A 22303-nucleotide genomic window follows, 5' to 3' on the forward strand; every position below is an offset into this window, starting at 1 on the left:
AAAGAAGTTATAAATGCAAGTCATGGAAAAGGAGTCACCAGAAGGAAGAAAGTGGGGGGAAACCCACAAAATCCAAAAGAAGAATAGTATGTTTTTCAACACTCAATTTCAGAGCACACATAAGATTCAGATTGGATACTGAAATTAATCGGAAAATTCTGGCATGAACTACAGGAAAGGCACCATAGAATAGATTTGTCCTTCAATTAATGGATATTACTTATTTGCTGAATTCAAGATACATACTTAAGATCAGAAGCAGCTGAAACACAAGGATAGTTTCACTAGTTAAATGCAATTTATGCTATAGCAGATTTCAGTAGCATTAGAAAGAGTTTAAGAATTCTTTATTTTTATCTTTTTCAGTGAGATCATTTGTCGAGTAAACTACTGCAGAATATGAATAGTACTGACAGAATATGGCAGGCTACTTATTTCAATTTCTGCTGATATGTGTTGTTAGCCATTCATTAGCATATCATTTTATTATGCCGAGATCTGCTGACATGATTGGAAGATCTGCGTTGTTTCTGTGGGCCAACTATTCCCTATGTTGGAGATTACTTTCAGTAATTCTTTTTCGCTTTATTTTTATTCTTGAAACTTGCTACTTCAGCTATTTGGTGTAAGCAAGCACAGAGGGAGATTACTGTTTGTTTTTGAAGTACACAGCACGCTTACTTGCAAGATTAAGTACCTGATTACCCAATAAATGTTAACATAAGATATTTTACTCTACAAATCATTGTATTCTGGTACCCAACAGTAATGACTTCTTATATTTCCCTTATTTTTCAGATGACGCACAACTCTAATGGTGTCAACAAAATATATATACCCAGTATTCTCTCAGATACAACACGAAAAAACATACCGAATATTAAAAAACCAAGCTTACCTGACCGTCCATCCCGTTGAAAATCCACGTGGTACCATTCACCATCATTCACCTTCTTCTGCAAGGCTTTTATTTTTATGGTACCTGATCCCATGTCTAACAGCAAGTAGAGGTGGCCATCAAGCATCTCAATGGCAAAAAAGTCAACTTTCACCATCTGTGGGTGTTTGGCGTCTTTTTGGTGCCTTGGTTTTCCATGACTGAAAAGAATCAGGCCATTTGGCTCAGTTGTACGAAAGTCAAATGATATTGAGCCTGTTTTCTTGGCATTCCACTTTGGTAAAGAGATGAAAGACTCTGGCGTTTCAAATGTGATTGGATCTAAGGTTGCAACATTCTCACATTTAAATGCTACAACCCCATGAATCTTCATTTTAGGATCTCCTTGTTTGGCAAGTCGAGATAACTCCAACCTGACATCATTATTTTTATATACAACCTGCAAGCAAAGCAGAGAAGTTACTAAGAGGAACTTGACCAATTTAACCAAACAGATAAAACCCTGAATAGGCCTATTATTAAAATGATAATAATGATAGCATATGAATATGATAATTTACATACACACAAAATTAAATAACTGTTTTCATTGACTAACGATTTAATAATAGTTTTCATTAAACCAAAGTTGCTCTAAAAATATCACTACAGTGGATTTAAACAATCTGAAGGAATCTGCACATAATTTATACTATCAGTCACAAATTAGCTTGTGTGGTCTTGATTGCTTAAAAGCCCTCTTTGCACAGCCATTCTGCTACGTTCGAGAAGTATTAGATTTCTTCTTCCTCTAAACCCTTTGTCACTGTCTTAACTCTTCTGTTCATGTACAGAAAATGTACCAAGGTCAGATACTTTATAATTTAACATCTTTTCAGTTTGTCCTTGGGGCTGAGGAATAGTAGCATCCATGGTATTCATGAAGCCATAAAATAGGGAAACTAGTATCATAGAGATCAAAACAGACAAAAACAGGACAACCTTTGAGCCAGTTCAACTGGATAAAAAATAAAACCACTTACGTACTTTCCCTGACTGAAGACTTTTCTGATAAAAATGAAAGACAGTATTAGTTTTAAATCCAATTGACCTCCACAGCAAATGTTCTTGCTTCAAATCACATATTTACTCTGCCCAGAGAAGCCTGTCATGATGTAACCACTTCCCAGTGTTCTAGTCTTTATTAGTATATCCTGAAATTGATGCTATTTTTGTGTTGTCTAGGATACCAGGGCTGCTTAAAGGAAGCTCCCCAATAGCAAAGGTGTGCACAAGTATTCTGTCAATATTTGTAATTATTCAATAAATTATATACTCAAGCTAATATATGACTGAAGGGATGAATATGAATGCATGGTGACAGAAGGTAAAACCACGTTCTCTATTTCTAAGGTTAAGCCTACATTAGAAAGCAACTTGGAGCAAAAGCAACTGCTCAGCAAATCAAAGCACTTTGTGCTGAGGTTTCTTCATTTACAGATTCTGTACTGTTCAGGACTAGATCATGCCTGGCCCCTGATCCAACTATACAATGTAGTTTGAAACTGTTCAGGGGACCAATCACTGGTTTAGACCTTACAACCCTATTAGAGGTTAGAAAAGGCTTATTAAATACTTAGGGTAGAGCTGCTGGATTAATTTCCTCTGAAGCGTAGTTTGAACACAAATGAAACCCACTCTGCAAATTGAACTGACACACAGTAAGTGGAAGAGATAGGGGATGCATTGCAGAACTGTGCTACTGGTAGAAATCAGAACACCAGTGTACACACAATCTAAGATGGTACACACCACAAGTGATAGTTGCTATTGAAAAATGGTGTTTAAAGATAACAGAACACTAAAGAGATGATCGATACATTGACAACTTTTTACTTTAAGAATCGTTTTCTTCCAAATTATGTCATTATCCACCCTGCAAATGTCATCACAAGCCATGGCAGAATTATTCTCCTACATTAAAAATGTGTCCTAAAAGCTAATAAATAAGCTTATTTCTCCATTTTATTCCAGAGTTCAGTACAAATACTGCTGTTCCCACTGGAGCTGTGTCTCCACAGACAATAAATAAACCTCACTGTGGATTTCTGCCAGCAGAAATGATACTCTGCCACAGAGGCAGATAACATGCATTGCCTTTCAGCAAAGACATCGGAAGTGACTAGAACTGGACTAACTCGTAATCTTAGAGAGTAAGTATTCATATTTGCATTTATCAAATACTTCTGAAACACCTCAGACATTGCAGATTGCACAAAGGAATTTAGAGGAGTACTGGAGAACAGTCATACGCAAGTGATCTCCCATTGGAGTAACTTTCTGTCTTTAGAGTGAAGAAAGCCAAAAGGCAGAAGAATGCAGCAAGAAGCCAGTAGCCTGGCAGGCAATATTACTGAGAGATACCTGGTCTCATGAAACAATGTCCACTTTCTATAGCAAGAGGAATTTTGGACAGCTTCCACCTCATTTGAAGGAGTTACAGGGGGCAACCTTTCCAGAACAGACAAAAACATTAAACAGAGGCTATAGGATATAATAAAAAAAAGGAACAAAAAGGCTCTAATTAGAATTAAATCATGCTGTTGACTATGAAAATAAGCCAACAAAGAACATGAGGAGAAAATATTCTTTTAATTGCCTACTGAACAAAGGTAGGTACCAGGACAATACAAATAAATGTACAAAGAGAATTTCTTGTTTCTGGACAAATCAAAATTGACTGATACTAATGAAAGCTGGTTGACTGAACAATAAAATTAGTAGTAATAGCTATGTTAGAAAAACCGTGCAGACAAAAGGAGAGCTAAGCTTTTCTTGATGTTTAAAACAGCTCTATAGGCTTTGAAGTCATCTACTAACTCAGAAACAATAATTTTTAATAAATATATGTTCAAGGACCTGATGGACACAGTACAAACAGAAATAGTGGCAATAGTTTTCTCCAAAACTTGTTACCAGCTCTTTAAGTAGCTTAATATATAAGACATGAGGGGAAAATTGCTAGAGCACTTCAGTAAGAGTGGCAAATATTGGGAATTTTATGCCACTAATATTAAAACATTCTTGGAATCCCTAAATATTGCACATGACAATTTTTTAAAAGTTCATAGTTACTGAGATATGAATGATTGCATCTTATTACATTAATTGTGTGGAAACAGCATAAAGTCTACATCTATGTTTTAGAACATTTATGTTCTAAGTTTTAGGATGTTTATGTTCTTTTAATTTTATGAAATTGTAAATTTGGAACAGAAATATCCTGGATAACTAGTATTAAAACAGGAATATATGAACCATAACTGAAAAGCATATTTGAAAAGAACTTTAAATTGTTAACTGAACACAACTGGCATTTGGAAGCCCGTTTCCTGGTCTTATGCTAAGATTCTTACCCCTCTCCCCATCTTCCTGTCCATGAAAGATGTACTCAGCCATCAGTGGAGTAGAGCAAAAAGAAGAACAGCAGTATGCTCACAAAAAAATAGTCATTAAATTTCAGGAAAAGAATGAAATAGCAAGGAATAATTCGGAGACTAATATCTGCTTTATAACACATAGAGGTATATGCTTCAGAATCAGTAGCCTCTAGGGTGAAAATAATTTACTCATCTATTATTTTTCAAAGAGTCTGCCTTTTAAATTTTTTTTTTTCCTTCTGAGTATATAAGGAGAAATATGATTTTAACAGGGCTTATATTATCCACTCCTATTTCCATCCAAGACACTCAAAATATTGTCCTTTAATGTTAACTCAATACATTTTCCCTCCAATAGAGACATGAATTAGTCAAATGAAGGTAATTTGCAATGGAGAAATATTTCAGTCACATTCACCTTCACTCCTACACAACCTACCAGTCAGTATCGTGGCACCGCTCTATGCTTTCCCAGCATCTACTGGGATAGCCCAGGTAATAACTTGCTTGGTCTTGTACTTGTTCTCATACCTGAACAACAACAATATAATTTTCCTGCACATGAAAGTGCCAGACCTCAGGGAATTGTATCATGCTATTAAGAGCACCTTGAATTTGTCTTCTATTCACTGTATTACTTCCTCTTAATATTAAATAAGGTTCAAGACCTCAGTCTTTAAATTATGTAATTACCTCGCTCTTTGAAACTGCATAAGGTCACCTAAACTCCCAAGAAAAAAGGAGCAGTTAGAAATTCCCCACAGAACTTGTAACCAAGCTATCCAAAGCAAGGAATACATTTGTTTTCCAGGAGAGAAAAGGCAGACCTATATATCATTTTACAATCAAGCTATGAGCTCCCTTTGCTATCATCTAGGCCAACCACATACTGGGTGACTTATAACAGTGCTGAGTCTTAACAAATAAGTCCAGCTAAGAAACAGCAAATATTAACTTAAGCTCAGCACTCTCTTTAACATGATCTGTGGTCATCTTGGAGAACAAGAAAATTCATGCTTCCCAAAGATATATACATAATTTATTGCAAGCCAGGGTCCTACTATGCAATGAACTCTAGAAATGTACTAAAAATTCACTACAAATCTTGCCAGTTGTCATGGCATATGCCTTCAACAACAAAAAAATGTAGCAGAGCAGCCAATGAAATATATTAATAAATTGGTAATGGATAAATGCATGAATGACTGCGAAAAGCTGAGGGGAAGACAAGGAATTTACTGTTGATATTAGAGATGTATCCTAAATATAAAACAGTTCATTCAAATATCATATTAAAAAGTCAATATAATAAAAACATCAATATCAACAAAACCCTATCAGTTCTTTCTACTGACCCTATCCCATGATATTTAAAACCATGAAAGATATAAAAGAATCAAGATTTCAACACCATTTTCAGTTCAAAGTGCAGCCCTTTCCACATTAAAGATTTCTTTTTGTATTTTGTACCTCAAATACTATGAGTGAAGAAATGTCATTACTCTTAAATAGTTCAGAATACTGACCAGCTCTGCTAGCAATACCCTTTCAATTACTGTGATTAAAAGCCTTTAAATTACTATGAAGCATTTATTTCAAATTACTTTATATTATTAAAAGTAAATATAATCCTTAAGGAGCCAATCACATCACCTTATTTCCAGCATCTAGGTTTCCTTGAGAATCAGAGAGAAACCAGGAGTTCAGAGCACCTACATTATGATTTTGTCTGAAGAGCTTGTCTATTTACTTAATAGAGAGATGAGGAAAAAGTATTTTTCTAAGTGCAGTTTGAATGAATGGATGAAGCCAGCCTCTAAATCTGTTAAAAAATAAATCCTATAAAACTTGATGTTACCATAAAGCAGTATTTTTGTATTTTCATGAAATCAGAAACACCTACTACAAACAATGGCAGTTAGTTGTCTAAAATGGAGACTAGTATCATCCAAAATGGCTCAGGTAGGTGCTGCTAACCTACAATTTTATGCTGCATGCTGAAGTCAGCAGGAGATACCTTGCTGATGTCAGAAACTGTAGCAATGGGACTTACAGTAAGTGAAGCCTGAGGCAATTTTATCAGCCTGCTTTAACAGCCACTAGAATTTCTGTACTCATGGATAACTACCTGGTGCATACAGCATCACATTCCCCAGAAATCCAAATGCAAAACTGACGATTGAGAGTTATGTTTTTTGGTTTTTTCTTTCAGTATTTGCTGAATGGTTTTGAACTAATCTATGAATGACAGCTTCTCTCAGGAGGCTTGTCATTTTACTAATATGCCTCAATTCATTTCCAAGCTCCAAAATTAATATGTCAAAGAACATAATAAACTACAGACTATTTATGCAAAACTTAAGGGGGCCTAGATCAAATGTTTGCAATGGGGTATACTTCTGAACACAATGTGAAAGCATACAATATGAATGACAACAGATATTCAAGCCTCTAGCATTACTCAACTTTATAAATCAGCTCTGTTTTCTGGATGCAGAGAAGAGATTAGCAGGTATAATGAAAGCTCCAAGGAAACAATTTATTCATCCTCAAATGAAATGGTTTAGTTTTCCTAGGGTGGATATGTGTGTGTGTGGTGTTGGTAGTGTGGGGCATTTAGAAAGGACATTGTTCTGAGCACCAATAAAAAACCCCAAGTGTCCACAGAGTTCTACTGAGTGGGAAGGTAAGCCTCAGGACAACAGGACAGGGTTCCATGGTATAGATACATAAACACCTGGAGAAAACAATAGCACATGCATTTTGCTGCATTATTTTGCATCAATTAATATGGTCTGGGAAATGGCTCTGCAAATTTCAGCTCAAAAAAAAAGCTTGACTTAATAAAGCTAGGGAAAAAAAAAAAAAAGCATGTCTAATCAACTACAATCAACTACAGCATCACAAATTCCATGAAATCCAGGAGTTTCACATTTGCATGTGTCTTCTTCCTGTCCACTCTGAGCTTCCAAAACTGTGGAATGGAAACAGAGCACACTCAACTTTCCATGCACTCTACTAAAATTGGACTTGGCTCTTGCCTGGTGACAGAAGAGGAAAGAAGCCCACATGAAAGGCTATTGATCGTCCAAGTCCAAAGAAGCACTGAACACTGCTTAAGTTATGCAATAGGAGAAAAAAAGAATATTTAATGATTAGAAATACAAAATGGTTATATTAGGCCTGCACTCTCTCAGGGCAGTGGCTTTTGAAAAATATGAAATGGACTTGGGCTGCATCAAGAAAAGTGTGACCAGCAGGTTGAGGCAGGTGATTCTCCCCCCTACTCTAATCCGGTGAGACCCTACCCAGAGTACCGTGCCCAGCTCTGGGGTCCCCAGCACAGGACAGACATAGACCTGCTTGAGAGGGTCGAGAGGAGGGCCACGAAGATGATCAGGGGCTGGAGCACCTCCCCTGTGAGGACAGGCTAAGAGGGTTGGGGTTGTTCTGTTTCCAACCTGAAGGCTCTGGGGAGACCTTATCACAGCCTTTCAGTACTTAAAGGGGGCCTACAGGAAAGATAGGGAGGGACTCTTTACCAGGGAGTGTAGTGATAGGACGAGGGCTAATGGTTTCAAACTGAAAGGGGGGAGATTTAGATTAGATTTTAGAAAGAAGTTCTTCACGGTCAGGGTGGTGAGGCACTGGTACAGGTTGCCCAGAGAAGCTGTGGCAGTGCTTAAGGCCAAGTTGGATGGGGCTTCGAGCAACCTGGTCTAGTGGAAGGTTTCTCTGCCCATGGCAGGGGGGTTGGAACTAGATGGTCTTTAAGGTCCTTTCCAACCCAAACCATTCTATGGTTCTATGACTTTTTCAAGGCTAACATACTGTTCGTAAAGGATGCTCACACACTTTGTTCTACTATTTATAGGTTTAGCTATAACAAGTGTATTTTAAAATCAGACATGTTCTCCACAGACTACTTTGTCCTACTAGGTAGAAAGAAAAGAATCATTAGAATAATTCTTGTTATTAGAAACCAGGACTAGTAATTCAGGAACTTGGGTTTAACCTGCATTTCAATGCCTCACAGAGGCATTAAGTTCTCCTTGCTTCTCTGCAAAATGGATACACCATTTCCTCACAGGGTAGAAACTTGCACGGAGACTGAAGTTTGCATTACCAACATTGGGTTTAGTGGAACTTAGTCCAAAGTCAGTCATACTGACACACACACTTCCTAGAGGGTGTCATCTCTCCCATACACCCCACTTCCCCCATTTTCTTTTTAAGGAAGATGTCAGCCACCGTGACAAAAAGAGTATAATATTCTGACTTTCTACTATGCAATTACAGAGTACAGAGCACATTGGCCATTCAAATAGAAAATCTGGTCAAAAGCTATACTTAATAAAAGCTGGGCTTGAATAATCTATGTCCCAAAGTAAATAAAAGTGTAATATACTATGCCATGAAAACACACTCAGCTAGTGCTTTAATGCCACACTGAATGGCTAATAAGAGACAATAAATTTGTGATGTTTATTGTTTTGGTAACTAAGCAACATGAACAGTTGTTGCACTCATCTTTCTTAATATTATAGGATATATTGCACATCAGATGTCTAAAACTGCTGTACACAGAAAACAGACATACTTAATGCACACAAATATATGTTCTATTTAAATTGCTTATTATCACATCCCAGCAAGTTCTAGGAAGGCAAATGGGTACCAAAAAAAGTAGCATAATTTAAAAAATTTATAAATTAAAAATTATTTACAATTTAATAAAATTTAACATAATTATATAGAATTCCACTACAAATTCAATTGCAAATATCTGAAAACCATCATTGTCCTACCCCCAAACAGCGACATAAAAAGAATGCAACAAAACCCTGAATGACAAATAGCTCACAATTTGGTACAGGGACCATACCTTAATTACTCTAAGGCAATTAAAAAAGTTGGTAATGGTTACATAAAGTTGTAGAAAGTAATAAACTAATCCAATACTAACATAAATCAAAGTATATTGTGAATGTTACAGGGCACAGAATCTTTTACTTGCTTTTCTTTACAATCACTGTGCAGTACCAGGAAACTCACTTCAGTTTCATGCGTCAGTCACCTATTTGCAGAATTAATAAAGTAGTGACAGATGACCTAGGCAAACCAGTCTCTTCTGCTAGAGTTTCAAATGCTGATCTCAGAACTGTTTGAATGTTTCTTTTCTCTCCCACTTTTCCTGATTAGAGACATCAAAAAAGGATGCCAGAGAACACCTTTTTATGTTCTAAGTTCCTGGCTTATCATTTAACATGTTATATTAGCAGGAGTTCGAAAAAAAAGCTGATTTTTTTTTTTTTTCCTAACTTGATAATAGGATTGTTATGTTTTTCCCCCTGCTGTGGACACAAGTCTTTTGAAGATCTTTTTCTTCCTTTTCAATAGACTATTTTGTTATTCTTTGTATGTCCTGCTGTCAGCTGCCAAACTGCTAAATATTTCTGACTGTGGTTGCTGTGCTTTCTGTTAAGAAACAAGTTCAAGTCTCCCACAACTGCTGGTTTGGTTTTGTTTTTTTTTTTTTTAAACTTCCCACAGAAAAGACTCATAGAATTTCTTGGCAACATCTAAATTGCAGAATTTAGGAACAAGTTGGTTCCACAGAAGCTCAATTGGCTCCCAAGTAGGAATAAAGCCTTTACCAAGACATAATTCATGAAACAAAACCAAGAGAAACAAGAAGCACCAAAAGGGGGGGAAAAAAAATATTATTTGAGGCAAAAGCAGCTTTGCATTAATACATTATATAAAGTCTAAGGAAGAATACAAATGATATGCTACCTCCAATGACTGTTTGGGAAAAGAAAGGGCTACAGGAGATTCAATTGTTGTGCTGGATTTCAGCTTTTTCCTCCCCTTTCACACTGCAGCAAGAGTTACCAAAGACTAATTCTGCAGAAGTCAGAAGCATACTATTTTTCCTCTTCCCTCATTAACCATTCCTGCCCAAGATAAAGCACAAGAACTTTTTGGGATCTGCAAGAAAAAGGCAGTGTAAAGCAGAACACAGTAATTACCATCGTAGGGTTCAAGCCTTATTTCTTTAGCATAACATTCATTATATGCTATATTTTTCCAATCTTTACCACTTAAAGCTTTAAATTCAAGGTCAGAAAACACAGATGCCAATTATGGGAAAAGGCAAAAATAATGTAAATGTAAAAATTAATGTTCTAAAGAACATCTCAAGTGCATCTGAGTGACATAGCAGATGTACTCAAAAATTGAACTACCTTTAATTAGAGTAGGAGCTGTATGGGTAAAAAATTGATGTGATCACAAAAAGAGAAAAAACAAAACAAAACCATCAAACTAAAGAGAAAAGCTAAAATGGACCCAACACAGAATCCAAGTTTGGGAGGTCAGTGATCTGAAGACAAACTAACGAAAACTTGCTAAAAAAAAAAAAAAAATCAGCTACAAACACACATAATCCTGAATGTCTGAAAATGTTTGAACAATTTTTTTTTCCACAGTAAACACAGTTGAAAACATACATAAAACAACTGTAGGCTCCAATGAATGCAGAACATTAATTCTGCATATCCTTTGGTGAAATGAGGGGTGTTTATTCCAACCCTCACTAGCTTTCCTTCCTTCCTTCAGTCTCTTCTATCAGTATATTAGTAGCTGCCAACTTAGGGCTCTTAACCTTATTACTTCTCCAACTGGCTTTTTTCTCCCTTTCTCTCTCACTTCCGTAGGTTACTTTTGCAGCTAGCTGAATGGCTAGCTCTTGGCTGTGGGTGTTTCTGGCTGCTTTCTGTTTTGGACACATCTGCTCTGTTTCCTGATTCCTGGTTTGAAAGAACCTTCTGTTCTACTGAGGGGAAAATAGCCCCCTAATCCTAGACTCAAATGCCATGACTATTGTATGAACTTATGGCCAGCCTCCATGTAGATAGCATCCTTCCCTTTCTGCTCCGTTAGCTGACTATCTGTTCAGTGAAGTTGGCTACTTGTTGACAAGCTACAGAAACTTTCCTTCTCCCATTCTGGGAGCCAGCACAGTGCCTAGCTAGGTTAGCAGCTCTCTGATTTCTATTTGTGCTATTAATATAGCAACAGTTTATGCAGTTCTTGGCTAAATTCTGACCTAACATGATAGACAAATAGTTTTAAAAAAAAATTATCAGATTCCCACCTACTAACTACAATGCTAACTTTCCTTTCACTGGTGGAGTGACTGACACATTCCTGGAACATCCAGGAAAATTCTTCCCTACCCTCACCTGCAATTTCTTATGAATCCTTATAATCCTTTTAACATGTCCTTTTTGCTTTCCAGTACTGCAACTTCAGCAACTCTTCACGTTAGTATTTTGAAATAATCTTTGCCTTCTCAGGTACCTGTGACACTAGGAAGCTAAATATTCTGTAGTACTTTTGCATGCAAAGTTATTACTATAATTCCAACACAAGGTGCATAGTATCAAGCTACAATATGCTTTTCAGAGGCAGCTTTTCCTTCACCGTTTTTCAATGATACGGAGAGGCATACCTCAAGGCTTCTGGGCAGTGCGTTCTTTTGCAATATATTCTGTGCTTACATTCCTTTCCTAAACCACCCTTCTTTCCTGAAAAAACAGTACTTGCCCAGAGAAGTAAGAGGAAAAGTGGGGCTCTTCCACCTCACACACTGATCTGTGTAGTGCACAATGTGTATGTCTAAAAGTAATTTATAACACTTTAAGAAAATAATTAATTTGATTCATGGAGAATTTCTAAGGCATCTCTTTTATATTTAAGGCATCTTTAACCACAGCCTACCTACAGGACATCTTCATGTTAATAAATCTTACTGAGGTTAAACTGTCCTCCAAAATAAACTTGCTGAACTAACCCAAATTAATTATCATCAATACAATGACAAGAACAGGGATGTGTTACTTGCTTTTCAATATATGGTATCTCATTGTAGTGAGAGAACAAAGCAGAGCATGCATACTTAAGCATGATGATTAAAGGGTCTGATTATGCTGGACGACCTCCAAGCGTGAGCACTGGAACAGGCTGCCCAGGGAGGCTGTAGAGTCTCCTACTCTGGAGATGTTCAAAACCCATCCAGATGTGACTCTGTGCAACTTGGTGTAGGTAAATCTGCTTTAGCAGGGTGGTTGGACTAGATGATCTCCAGAGGTCCCTTCCAACCCCTGCCATTCAGTGAATTCTGAGACTTTGGTGGCAGTTTAGTGCTAAAAGAACGTCAAATAATAAAATCCCTTTTTGGTTCTGTACTGAGTAAGAGGTCCTCAACCTAAGGCAAAATCAATTCTTTTGACAGATAATCAATAAAAATATATAATAATACCACAAACTTTGCCTAATAACATTCAAGAAGATCAGCTTGCCATATAAAATGAACTACCAACAAATACCTTTATACAAGCTATTACAGGTTATTGTAATCTAATACACATGCAAACTTTTAAAAGTGTACTGTTCTGCAAATATTATAGGTTTCCTAAAATATTTTTGCTTACATCTGTTTGTCACAATAAAAGCACATCACAGTGTTTATCTAGAAAATAATTATGAAGAGTACCAATTCTTACTAAAGGACAGACAGTGCAATTAAGCATTTCTCACTTCCCCATGTCATTGCATACATCAATTGAATGTTTCAGCAATGTTCTGACATTTGTTTTCACTTTTAAATGTCCTGGGGTTTTGTTGTTTTTTTTTTTCATTTCAAATAAACACTTCGACTTGAAGCTACCATTTATATCAAGCATATTTTGAAGTGTTTTGAAATATCACTTCAGAAAAGTGGGGGGAAAAGAGGTTTTTCCCTGGGCAAAAGTGTCGGGCAAAAGTGTCAGTCAAAAAATTATTTTTTGACTATTTTTGCTAGAATACTTTATTGGAACTACATATTACATGCCCTGAATTATGCATAAATAAAAAAAATCAAAAGGTTATAAAGAAAGAATTTAGGCAGTCACATCCATAGTACTAACTATTGCTTGTGTTCATTTCAGTACAACTCCATTCAAAAAAAACAATACAAGACTATGCAAAGAGTTGTAGTATGCATTTTCTTTGGAAATATTTGCCATTATATATGTTTTTTATAAAATAAAAATATTATTATCAATTTATTGATATATATCAAAATATATTATATCAAAAAAATAAAATTATTTTCAAGATTCTGCTCCCTGTAGGGGGTATTTAGTCCCACTGAAGCCACAATTTACTGGTTAAAGACTGTTAGAAAGGACTGATTCAGAATAAAGTATCAAAATCTTGACGATGTCTAATAAAAAATTCAATTCATTAGAAGATAACAGGTAAGAAAGTAAAACTCAATGCGGCATGGGCCTCACGGTTACTGTAGCCCCCACAAAGAAGAAAAGTATTTGCCTTTCTGTGGTAAATTAATTCAGAATAGTCTCATTGTGACTAAAAAGCAGATTTGAAGACAACATTTAGTAAGCAGAAAAAAAAAAATACTGTGGGAAAAGTATCTATATAAGGTATTAGTATTAATATATACCAATAAACAATACTAGGGCATGAGATTAAATCCTACTTTGTGTACTCACATGATCTCAGCAGAAAACAAAAGGGCCCACCCTGCTGCTTGGACTACTATCAGACCCAAGGCATAATCCAGTCTTTAGATCTGTTTCGCTTTCAAACAGGTGGTTCATGGGGATGAAAGATACTTGGAGGGTAACAGGAGGCACACTCCTTTTAGAAACTGTAACATTAATGATTTTCTCTTGTAAACTCCGACCTGCTCATGCTATTTCTGTTTATATTCACTTCCTTTCTGTAAAGGTTCCTTTCTGTGTGGTGGACATCCACCACTGATAAACGAAAGGAAACGCTTTACAAAATATGACACCCCCCTCCCCAGCACCTCCTGAAAGCTTCAGCTTGAAAAGAAAAGCATAATTTTCAAAGTATGAGCTCTGGGGTTTTGTGCCACTTTGTTTTTAGAACCTTTGAGGGCTGTTACTTACAGGCACAAGTGACAGATTTAGTTCTCAAGCAAAAAAATGGGTATAATACATGTGTATATTCAGTACACACAAACATCTGTACAAAACCTTGACCCAATGCTCAAGTATTCTTTTGAAGATATGGCACTCTGACCAGAATCCAGCCAGATTTATACAAGAAAAACTAATGACTGAAAGGATGCATGTAACAATACTATGTACTTTTTTGTAATTCTCACCAAAAAAAAAAAAAAAAAAAAAAAATAAAAAAAAAAATTAAAAGTAATTCTGGATTAAATGTTTTTCCAAATTGAACTACAAGAAAATTTTTTGAAAAGCTGTTCCCTTTCTTTACAGGCAATCATTTAATTTCCAATTCAGACTTCAAGCTTTCTTTCAAACAGCACAAGAATATTTAAAAAAAAAAAAAAAATCAGTACAAATTAAGGTGATGGAAGGTTCTGAAGTGAAAATTTTAAAATGTCATCTTTTCTTCCTGAAGTTCATTTTGACACAAACAATATAGAGACCTTAGAAAAGGCAAAAGTTATAACCAGTTACCGACTGAAGGATACTTTTTACATTCCTCCATCTTTGACCTCTCAGCACAGTCCCCTAGCTGAGTATGGCAACACACTTTGAAAAGGCAAGCTTGGAAACTAAAATTCTTAGCCATCCTCAATATTAATAATAATTGACTCAACAGATACAGTAGTCTAACAGTATGATTTTTGCTGTAAGCCAAGCTATTTCTAAATCTGTCTCACAAGAAGGATGAACAGAACAACTTTTATGCTTCCTAACAACTTCCTCTAAGCTTAAAAGAAAAGAGAAGAATACATACTGATTAATGTGATTTATTTAAACTTGGAGTATGTGTTCTTAACCATTACTTAGCTAAAGTTTGCCATTTACTTCATACCTGAGTAAAAGACTGCTAAACACTATCTTTTGACTGCATAACTGGCATCATGAATTGCATCATAGGTTACTACCACCAAACTGGAACCAGTTTACAAAACATCTTAACCTACCAAGTTTGATTAGATTTTTGTCAGGGAAAAAGAGACCAAAAATGTGCTCCTGCTCATCTCTGCTATAGTTATTTAGCTGAAGTAACACTGATCATGTGTTTTCTTACCAGTTTCAGTACATCAGCATTTCAATTCTTGAAATTGATAAGAAACACAAATACAACAGAAATATTTCTACAACCTTTAAGGTGTCAGATGTGCTAATAATTTTGTTTGCATGTTCACAGGTGAGCCAAAATACTTAGGCTTTTACCCATGTAAGTTACCCCACTGCATTTTCAGTCTCCTTTATAGCTCTTTGCACTCTTCATAGGTATAACATTATTATTTCCAACTTTGAAGATACCCAACCTGTACACATCACTAAAAAAAAATAACAAATTTGTACAGGCTACAATTCTTAAAACCAATAAAGTGAGGCCTCAGTTGATATCAACATAAGCATTTTTTTTTTCCGACTGGATACATATCTAGAGTTGAAAACACCTGAAAAATTGACTATGGACTTCTGAATGAAAGAATATACCCATTTGAGCACACTAGAACACAAAGAACACTTTTCAATATTGAAACAATTGTGAAAAAGTCAAAGAATAGCTGTATTTTTAGTTTGATAATTAGATGATACCAGGATTGGTATCATTTTTATACTTCTACAAATCTTCTTTGTTAAAACATTTTGAAGCGCATATTTAATCATTACCCTTTGAAAAGTAGAGAATTCTTGTCTCACTACTCCTTTCAAGTTGCCCAGTCAAAACTTAGAAAACATGCACCATCTAGATGGTAAAGCAGCACCTCAGTCCTCAGTAACTCTCTTAAGCATATGAAATTGCCTCAAATAAATCTTTGAAAGACAACAGTTGTTTGTTTTTTTTCCTTATACAACTGTATTAATTTTACAACACAAACACTGTACTTTAAGTAACTGGACATTATAATTCTTGTCTTAAAACCTGTCTAGATTAAAAGAGAATTGTAAAACGCCATTTCCTAAATAAACATTCTATTTCAATGTTATGTCCTTAAAGTCTAATATTAGAACATACTACTTTCTGAGAGAAATACAACAAGTACTCTTTAATGTTCTTTGTGATTTTTTGGGGGCGGGGAGGGCGAAAAATAGCCCTCAAATTCTTCATTTTCACATTTTTTTTTTAAACTAACGATTACATGCGGGGGTGTGTGGGCATTCAGCTTTAAAATACAATCTTGCAAGCAACCACTGATATTACATTCCTCCCAAAACATTAAGGAGAAAAAAATTCCATTTACTATCATTATTAGAGTCCTGAGAAAAGACAGAAATTACAGCTGCTAGAACAAATCATCTTTAGCCGCAACCATAATTATGGTTAATCTATTTTCTACTGAACAAAAGAAAATAGCAGATTTCAGCTGCTTTTAAGAGATTGAGCTGCTCTGGATCAGATTAGATCCAAAAAAAGGTAGGATAGCACAACAACTCTAATTGTTAAGTGACATGTGACATAAATAATTTTAGTCCTGTGAGTCATCTCCCATCTTGGAAGGTTTTTATTTGTTTTTGTAATAGTAATCAATATATTCGAAATAAAGGATTGACTTGAATACATTCCTTAATTCTTAAGGGACAAAGTATACTCTGGTTTATGGGTTTTCAAAGATTGCACAAATAAAACTAATAAGAACTTTATCATAATAGTTACATCAAAATTTTTTCAACTGCTGTTATGGAAACAGGCTATAAAATCTGGGCAAATCCGGTTGCTTCATACCCCATACATGGAAAAAACATTGTTCAAACAGGCAACTTTAATATGAACTTAAATGAAAAGTTTACAACCAGCATGAATTAGTGTTATTTCACAGTAATGAAAAGTTTTCTGATCAACTCAGTGAAGCTTGTGTGTGTCCCTAAAAGCAAACAGAGTCAACTGAAAAAGCACAAAACAGATCAGCTAATTACTGGAGTTTTTCCAGAAACTGAAGTAACATACTATCTGTGGTAAATGAGTACATCTTACAAGCAAAGGTTGTAAGAACTTGGAAGCTGACATCTAGGTGTTCATACTGGCCAATTTTACGAAACAATTTTGGACTCTGATGATATATTACAGTAGTACATTCTCACAGAACTTTCTGTTACCTGTTAGTGTAAGACATCACCAAATAGCTGTCGCTAATATGATGTGTTACTAGTTAATGTGGAAGTCCAAATACTTACCAGAATTTGGTATTAAATGATCTTAAAAAATTAATATTTATAGCAAAGGAAACAGAATCTTGACTGAAAAAATAGAGAATATAGGCAGCAAACATCTAAACACATATGGACATTGCTCTCAAACAAGGTTTGCAGCATTATAATGTCCAGGACAACGACATTTTGAGAATTTCTGTTCTATGATTCTGGAGGAACAAGACTCATCAACATCTTCCTGCCACGTTCTAGCTACGCTTGTCAGTTTATTGGCTGGCTCTTGAAGTCCAATCTGCATTTTACCACCTTTTTAATTTGCTGTACCTCATTCAGAGCAAAATATTTCATTTTTTCCAAATACAGTGATTGACAAAAAGAGAGAACAATTTTCTTTTCAAACATTTTCTTAGAACAGTTTTTCTAGTATCTTGCATATTTCTATTTTAGTCCTGATGTTGCTGAATTGTGCTGAATATTTAATTTATGCTAACCTGTCACTTATTTTTTCCCCCAACTATACAGTTATGAATATTTATGCACACAGCAGTGTCTGACCTGCACCTTGTATCATCTGAAAAACATATGCACACTAGGCACATGGGATGAAAAGGGAGGAAGACTAGAATTTCTTTTTCCATCTTTTGAAAACAGAATAAGCACTATCCATAAGAATTGCCTGAATGAAAAGGAACATGCTGTTCCTTAAGGTAGTTATTTTAAACATCCCATCTAGAGGCTCAGGAAACTCTCAGTCATTTCCAAGCTCTGGAATCTGCATTGGCACAGTAAAAAGAAGAAGGGGGGGAGGACATGGAAACAAATAAATGATTGATCATTAGTGTTGCTGACGTCCACATCAAGGGACCAGAACATCTCCATGAGTACTTTAGTTTCTTTCTCTTAGGTATTTCTTGAAAGTGCAAAGGAGTAATATATAATCGATAACTCAATGCACATCACTTCCAGCCTCCACAGCAGGAGACCTATGTCAGAAGTTGAACACTGAGGGCTATTCAGTATGCAATAGGTGAACTTCCTGCTGGTATTTCAAAAAGTAAATATTCTGAAAATCCTATGCACTGGAAAAGAAATAATTCCTCAAAAACTCCTCAGCCTCCTTCTGTTGGTTCCAGCTTGTGCCTGTTAGCATTTAGGAGACAAAGTGCTTTTTCTGAAGGTCAGGTCCTTTAAAGTATAATGCTAAAAACTTCGGTGTTAATTTCCTTTGGGCCATTGTAAGTTGTATATTTTTAAGTCAGTATTAGTATGCAAAACACTTAGAAATCTTAGCATGTAGGAAAAAACCAGACTAGGATAAAGGATGAAATGCAGGTCACAGTGAAATCACTGGGTCTGCAAACTTCCAGAATTCCCTCCCCAAACACCCCCCTTGCCAGAACACAAACATCCTACATCTTTCTCACTTGCCTATTGCCTCCTGTTCTTTAAAAGTCTATTTCACAAAACTGTTATGAATAATGCACATAAAATATTGTTATGTGATATTGATCTAAGTTTGTGATGAACACAAACTCTGATCCACCAAGTAGGATATGTGGGAAATGTTATAGAACATCTTTCAATGAGCAAAAATCCGTAACACATCTCCAAATGATTCACTGAAATGACTTGTAGCAAATCTATTAAGTCCTCTAGCACAGCCCTCCAGAAAAGGCGTGTTTCCCCACAGAATAGCTTTTGCTTCTTTATACAATCTACTCTGAAGTACCTCAGTGAAGACTGAGATAGGGCTTTTACCAAATGCCTTTGGGAAAGTGCTCCACTACATAATCTATTCTCACTGTCAATCATTTATTCCTAATACTCAGCCAATCTGAATTTTCACTTTAGTAATCCTATTGCATTACTCTCCTTGTGCTTCTGTGCTTCGGTATTTGTACTCTTCAAATATTTACAGTTATTGTTAAGGAAAAAACCTAGATATTTTCCCTCAGGATATCAGTTTCTATGCCTGGATGCTGTCGTTGTCCCTTGGAGTGCTGTATGTCTTTGCACATTCCAAATAACAGTCAGAGAAATTAATATTTCTTGCTGCTGGAAAAATAGCCCATACAGAAAACTCCTTTCCCCTCACACACTTTCCTATGAACAACAGCTCCTCCTCTTTTTTTTTTTTTTTTTTTTTTTTTAATCTGCTGTTATATTATCAAAAAGTGTTTGTGGAACTGAGTATTCCAATTAAGAAAACCAAATAATTACCAGTTAGATGTTTTACACTGGGAAAAAACCCTCATGTATATAGGATATCTGGTCCTAACCACAAATGATTATTAACAAACACGCTATATTAACAAAACTCAGTCAGGTCTAACCTTTCGTGGGAAAGCGAACCTAGGTGAGATTACTTAGCACTCTGTCCAGTCACATCTTGAAAACCTCCAGCAACAGCAATTCTACCGTGTTTCACATTGTATAAAGTTTCTTCCTTATATCAGAGTAAAACCTCTCCTAATGAAACCTGCACCCATTGCTTCTTGTGTTCTCCACGTTCCTTGTGAAGAAAGAGCCTCTGTCCTCTTTATAGCTGCCCTTTAAGGCCAGGAATACTGTGATGAGGTCTCCTTGAGCTTTCTCTTCTCCGGGGAGGAAAAACCCTACAGTCCTTCAGTCTTTCTTCATAGGGCAAATCCTCCAGCCCTTTTTGTCTCTTCATGGCCCTCCTTTGGACCCTCTCCAGTCTGTCAAAATCTTTTCTGAATTTTGCAGACCACAACTGGGCACAGTACTCCAGGTGCAGGCTGACAAATGCCGAGTACAGCAGGATGGTCACTATCTTTGCTAGTAATCCCCTTGGGGATGAAACCCAGGATCCAGTTTGCCTTTACTGCTGCAGCAGTGCACTATTGACTCATGTTCAGATTGTCATCCATCAGGACCCCCATGCTCCTTTCAGCAAGACTGGTCCCCAGCCACACAGAGCCTGACCTGTATTGGGCTCTTCGGTTATGTTGTCTTACACATAGGACTTCACACTTGTCTTTGTTAAACATCATACTGTTCTGGCTAGCCCACTCTTCCAGCCTGTTCAGGTCTTTCTGTAAGATGGCTCTCCCTACTGACATGTCCACATCACCCGGTTCAGTGTTATCAGCAAACTTAGTGAAGGTGCTTTCAATCCTGTCCTCTAGATCATTTATGAAGATGTTGAACAGCATGGGGCCCAGTATCGATCCCTGGGGGACACCACCTATGATGTGCTGTCGGCCTGAGTAAAAACCATTGATTACCACTCTTTGAGTTTCACTTGTTTGCCAATTCTCTACCCAACTCACAGATCGCCCATCCAATCTGTCTTGCTAGTTTGTCTGGAGAAGGCTGTGGGAAAGTGTCTAGGGCTTTGCTGAAGTCCAGGTAAACCATATCGACTGTTTTGTTGCAAGTGGTGATGCAGGTGATCTAGGTTTTGCTTAATTTTATTTCTCATCTGCTTTTTGTACACTCTTATCTACCTCATTCAGGTTAGTATTCCTTTATATAAACTTCTGAAGCATTTGGTAATCATCCCTGTAAAATCTGTTGTGAAGACTACACATTTGCATGCCTTCCCCATTCATCACTGTCACGCTTGGTTTCATGTTTCAAGTACTTATATCCACAGTCTGTTGAAGGGACTTACAATTCTTGACCCATGATCTGACTTTGAGTCTGAGCTTCCCCATTAGAGTTGCTTTAAATACTGACCTTTCATATAATGTCCTTTCAGGACAACTGAGGTATTCCAAAGGTTAATCTATTTCCAACTCAAATTCTCCTTTTTAAAATCTGCAGAAAAACACACTGTGCCCTTCATCATTCTAGCAAAGTACACTGATGATCCTTCTGGATTTTAACACTATTTTTTCACCGTTCTTTAATCACTGTAGTTCTTTTCTGTTCATCATGAAACTTATAGCTTTAAATTGACCAGTAAATTGCATTCCCTAATAACATAAACCCACTTTTTAGTCACTAATGATACAGTTCTCCAATTTGCCCCATTTTCGTGCACTTCCTTTCATGTCAGCAAGAAATGGACTCAAGATGTCCCTATTGGGATCCTTTGCTTTCCATTTAGTGGATCTGACTTCTCTGTAATACGTGAGTTTCCTTACTAATTTGCTGAAAGTGCTACTCAACAGAGGTGTAGATAGTTAAAAAAATCTCCCGTGAGCATCCTTTGATACAAAGTATCTTCAGAAGAGACAGAATTTCCTCAGCGCCACTATGCCTAATGTTAGTCTGCTTTGTTTGTATTTCTTCACCGGAAAATTACTCAGTAGTTTCCTAGCACTGTAAGTGTTTTTAATTATCATGACAACTCATTTACTTGTTCCATTTCCTTTGTCCTGTATAAATGATGTTACACTAATCTACACTGATGTTCATTAAAAAAATTACCTCATTAAGTTCATCTGAACCTACGAATGTAGTCCACATATACTTTCATAGGAAACTTGCTTGCTCTTTCTGGGAATTTGTTGTATGTACAGCAAAGGTGCTTTATGGCACTTAACACTTTTTTTCAGAGTATCCCCATCTTCTCACTTTTACTGTGATAGTGAAGGTACACGTCAAGTTATCTGAATTAAATAACATTTCCTGTACTGTATTTCTTGGCTACTTTAAATACTATTTAACAAACCACACGGGATTTAAGTTGAGGAAGCAACTAACACACATACTCACATATGTTTGTATTCATAGTACTAATTTAGTTACTCTGAGTATCCTGAAAGATCTCAAAGTGCTACAGAAACACAGTAAATAAATGTGCCATATAACACTGTCTGACCATAGCTGGCACA

The 22303-nt window shown here is 36.3% G+C and overlaps 1 protein-coding gene across 24 annotated transcripts in view; it reads right to left on the reverse strand.

Annotated features, from left to right (window-relative positions):
* NRXN1 (neurexin 1) overlaps positions 1 to 22303 on the reverse strand; it is a 719965-nt gene that overhangs the window by 419582 nt on the left and 278080 nt on the right. For all 24 annotated transcript variants that reach the window (XM_086460706.1, XM_086460705.1, XM_086460703.1 and 21 more), the window contains one exon: positions 899 to 1337. In XM_086460706.1, coding sequence (XP_086316832.1) covers positions 899 to 1337 — 439 coding nt within the window. The remainder of the gene's footprint in view (positions 1 to 898; positions 1338 to 22303) is intronic.

The sequence above is a fragment of the Leptosomus discolor genome, chromosome 2, assembly GCF_034619465.1.
Source record: "Leptosomus discolor isolate bLepDis1 chromosome 2, bLepDis1.hap2, whole genome shotgun sequence".
Classification (NCBI taxonomy): Eukaryota; Metazoa; Chordata; class Aves; order Leptosomiformes; family Leptosomidae; genus Leptosomus; species Leptosomus discolor.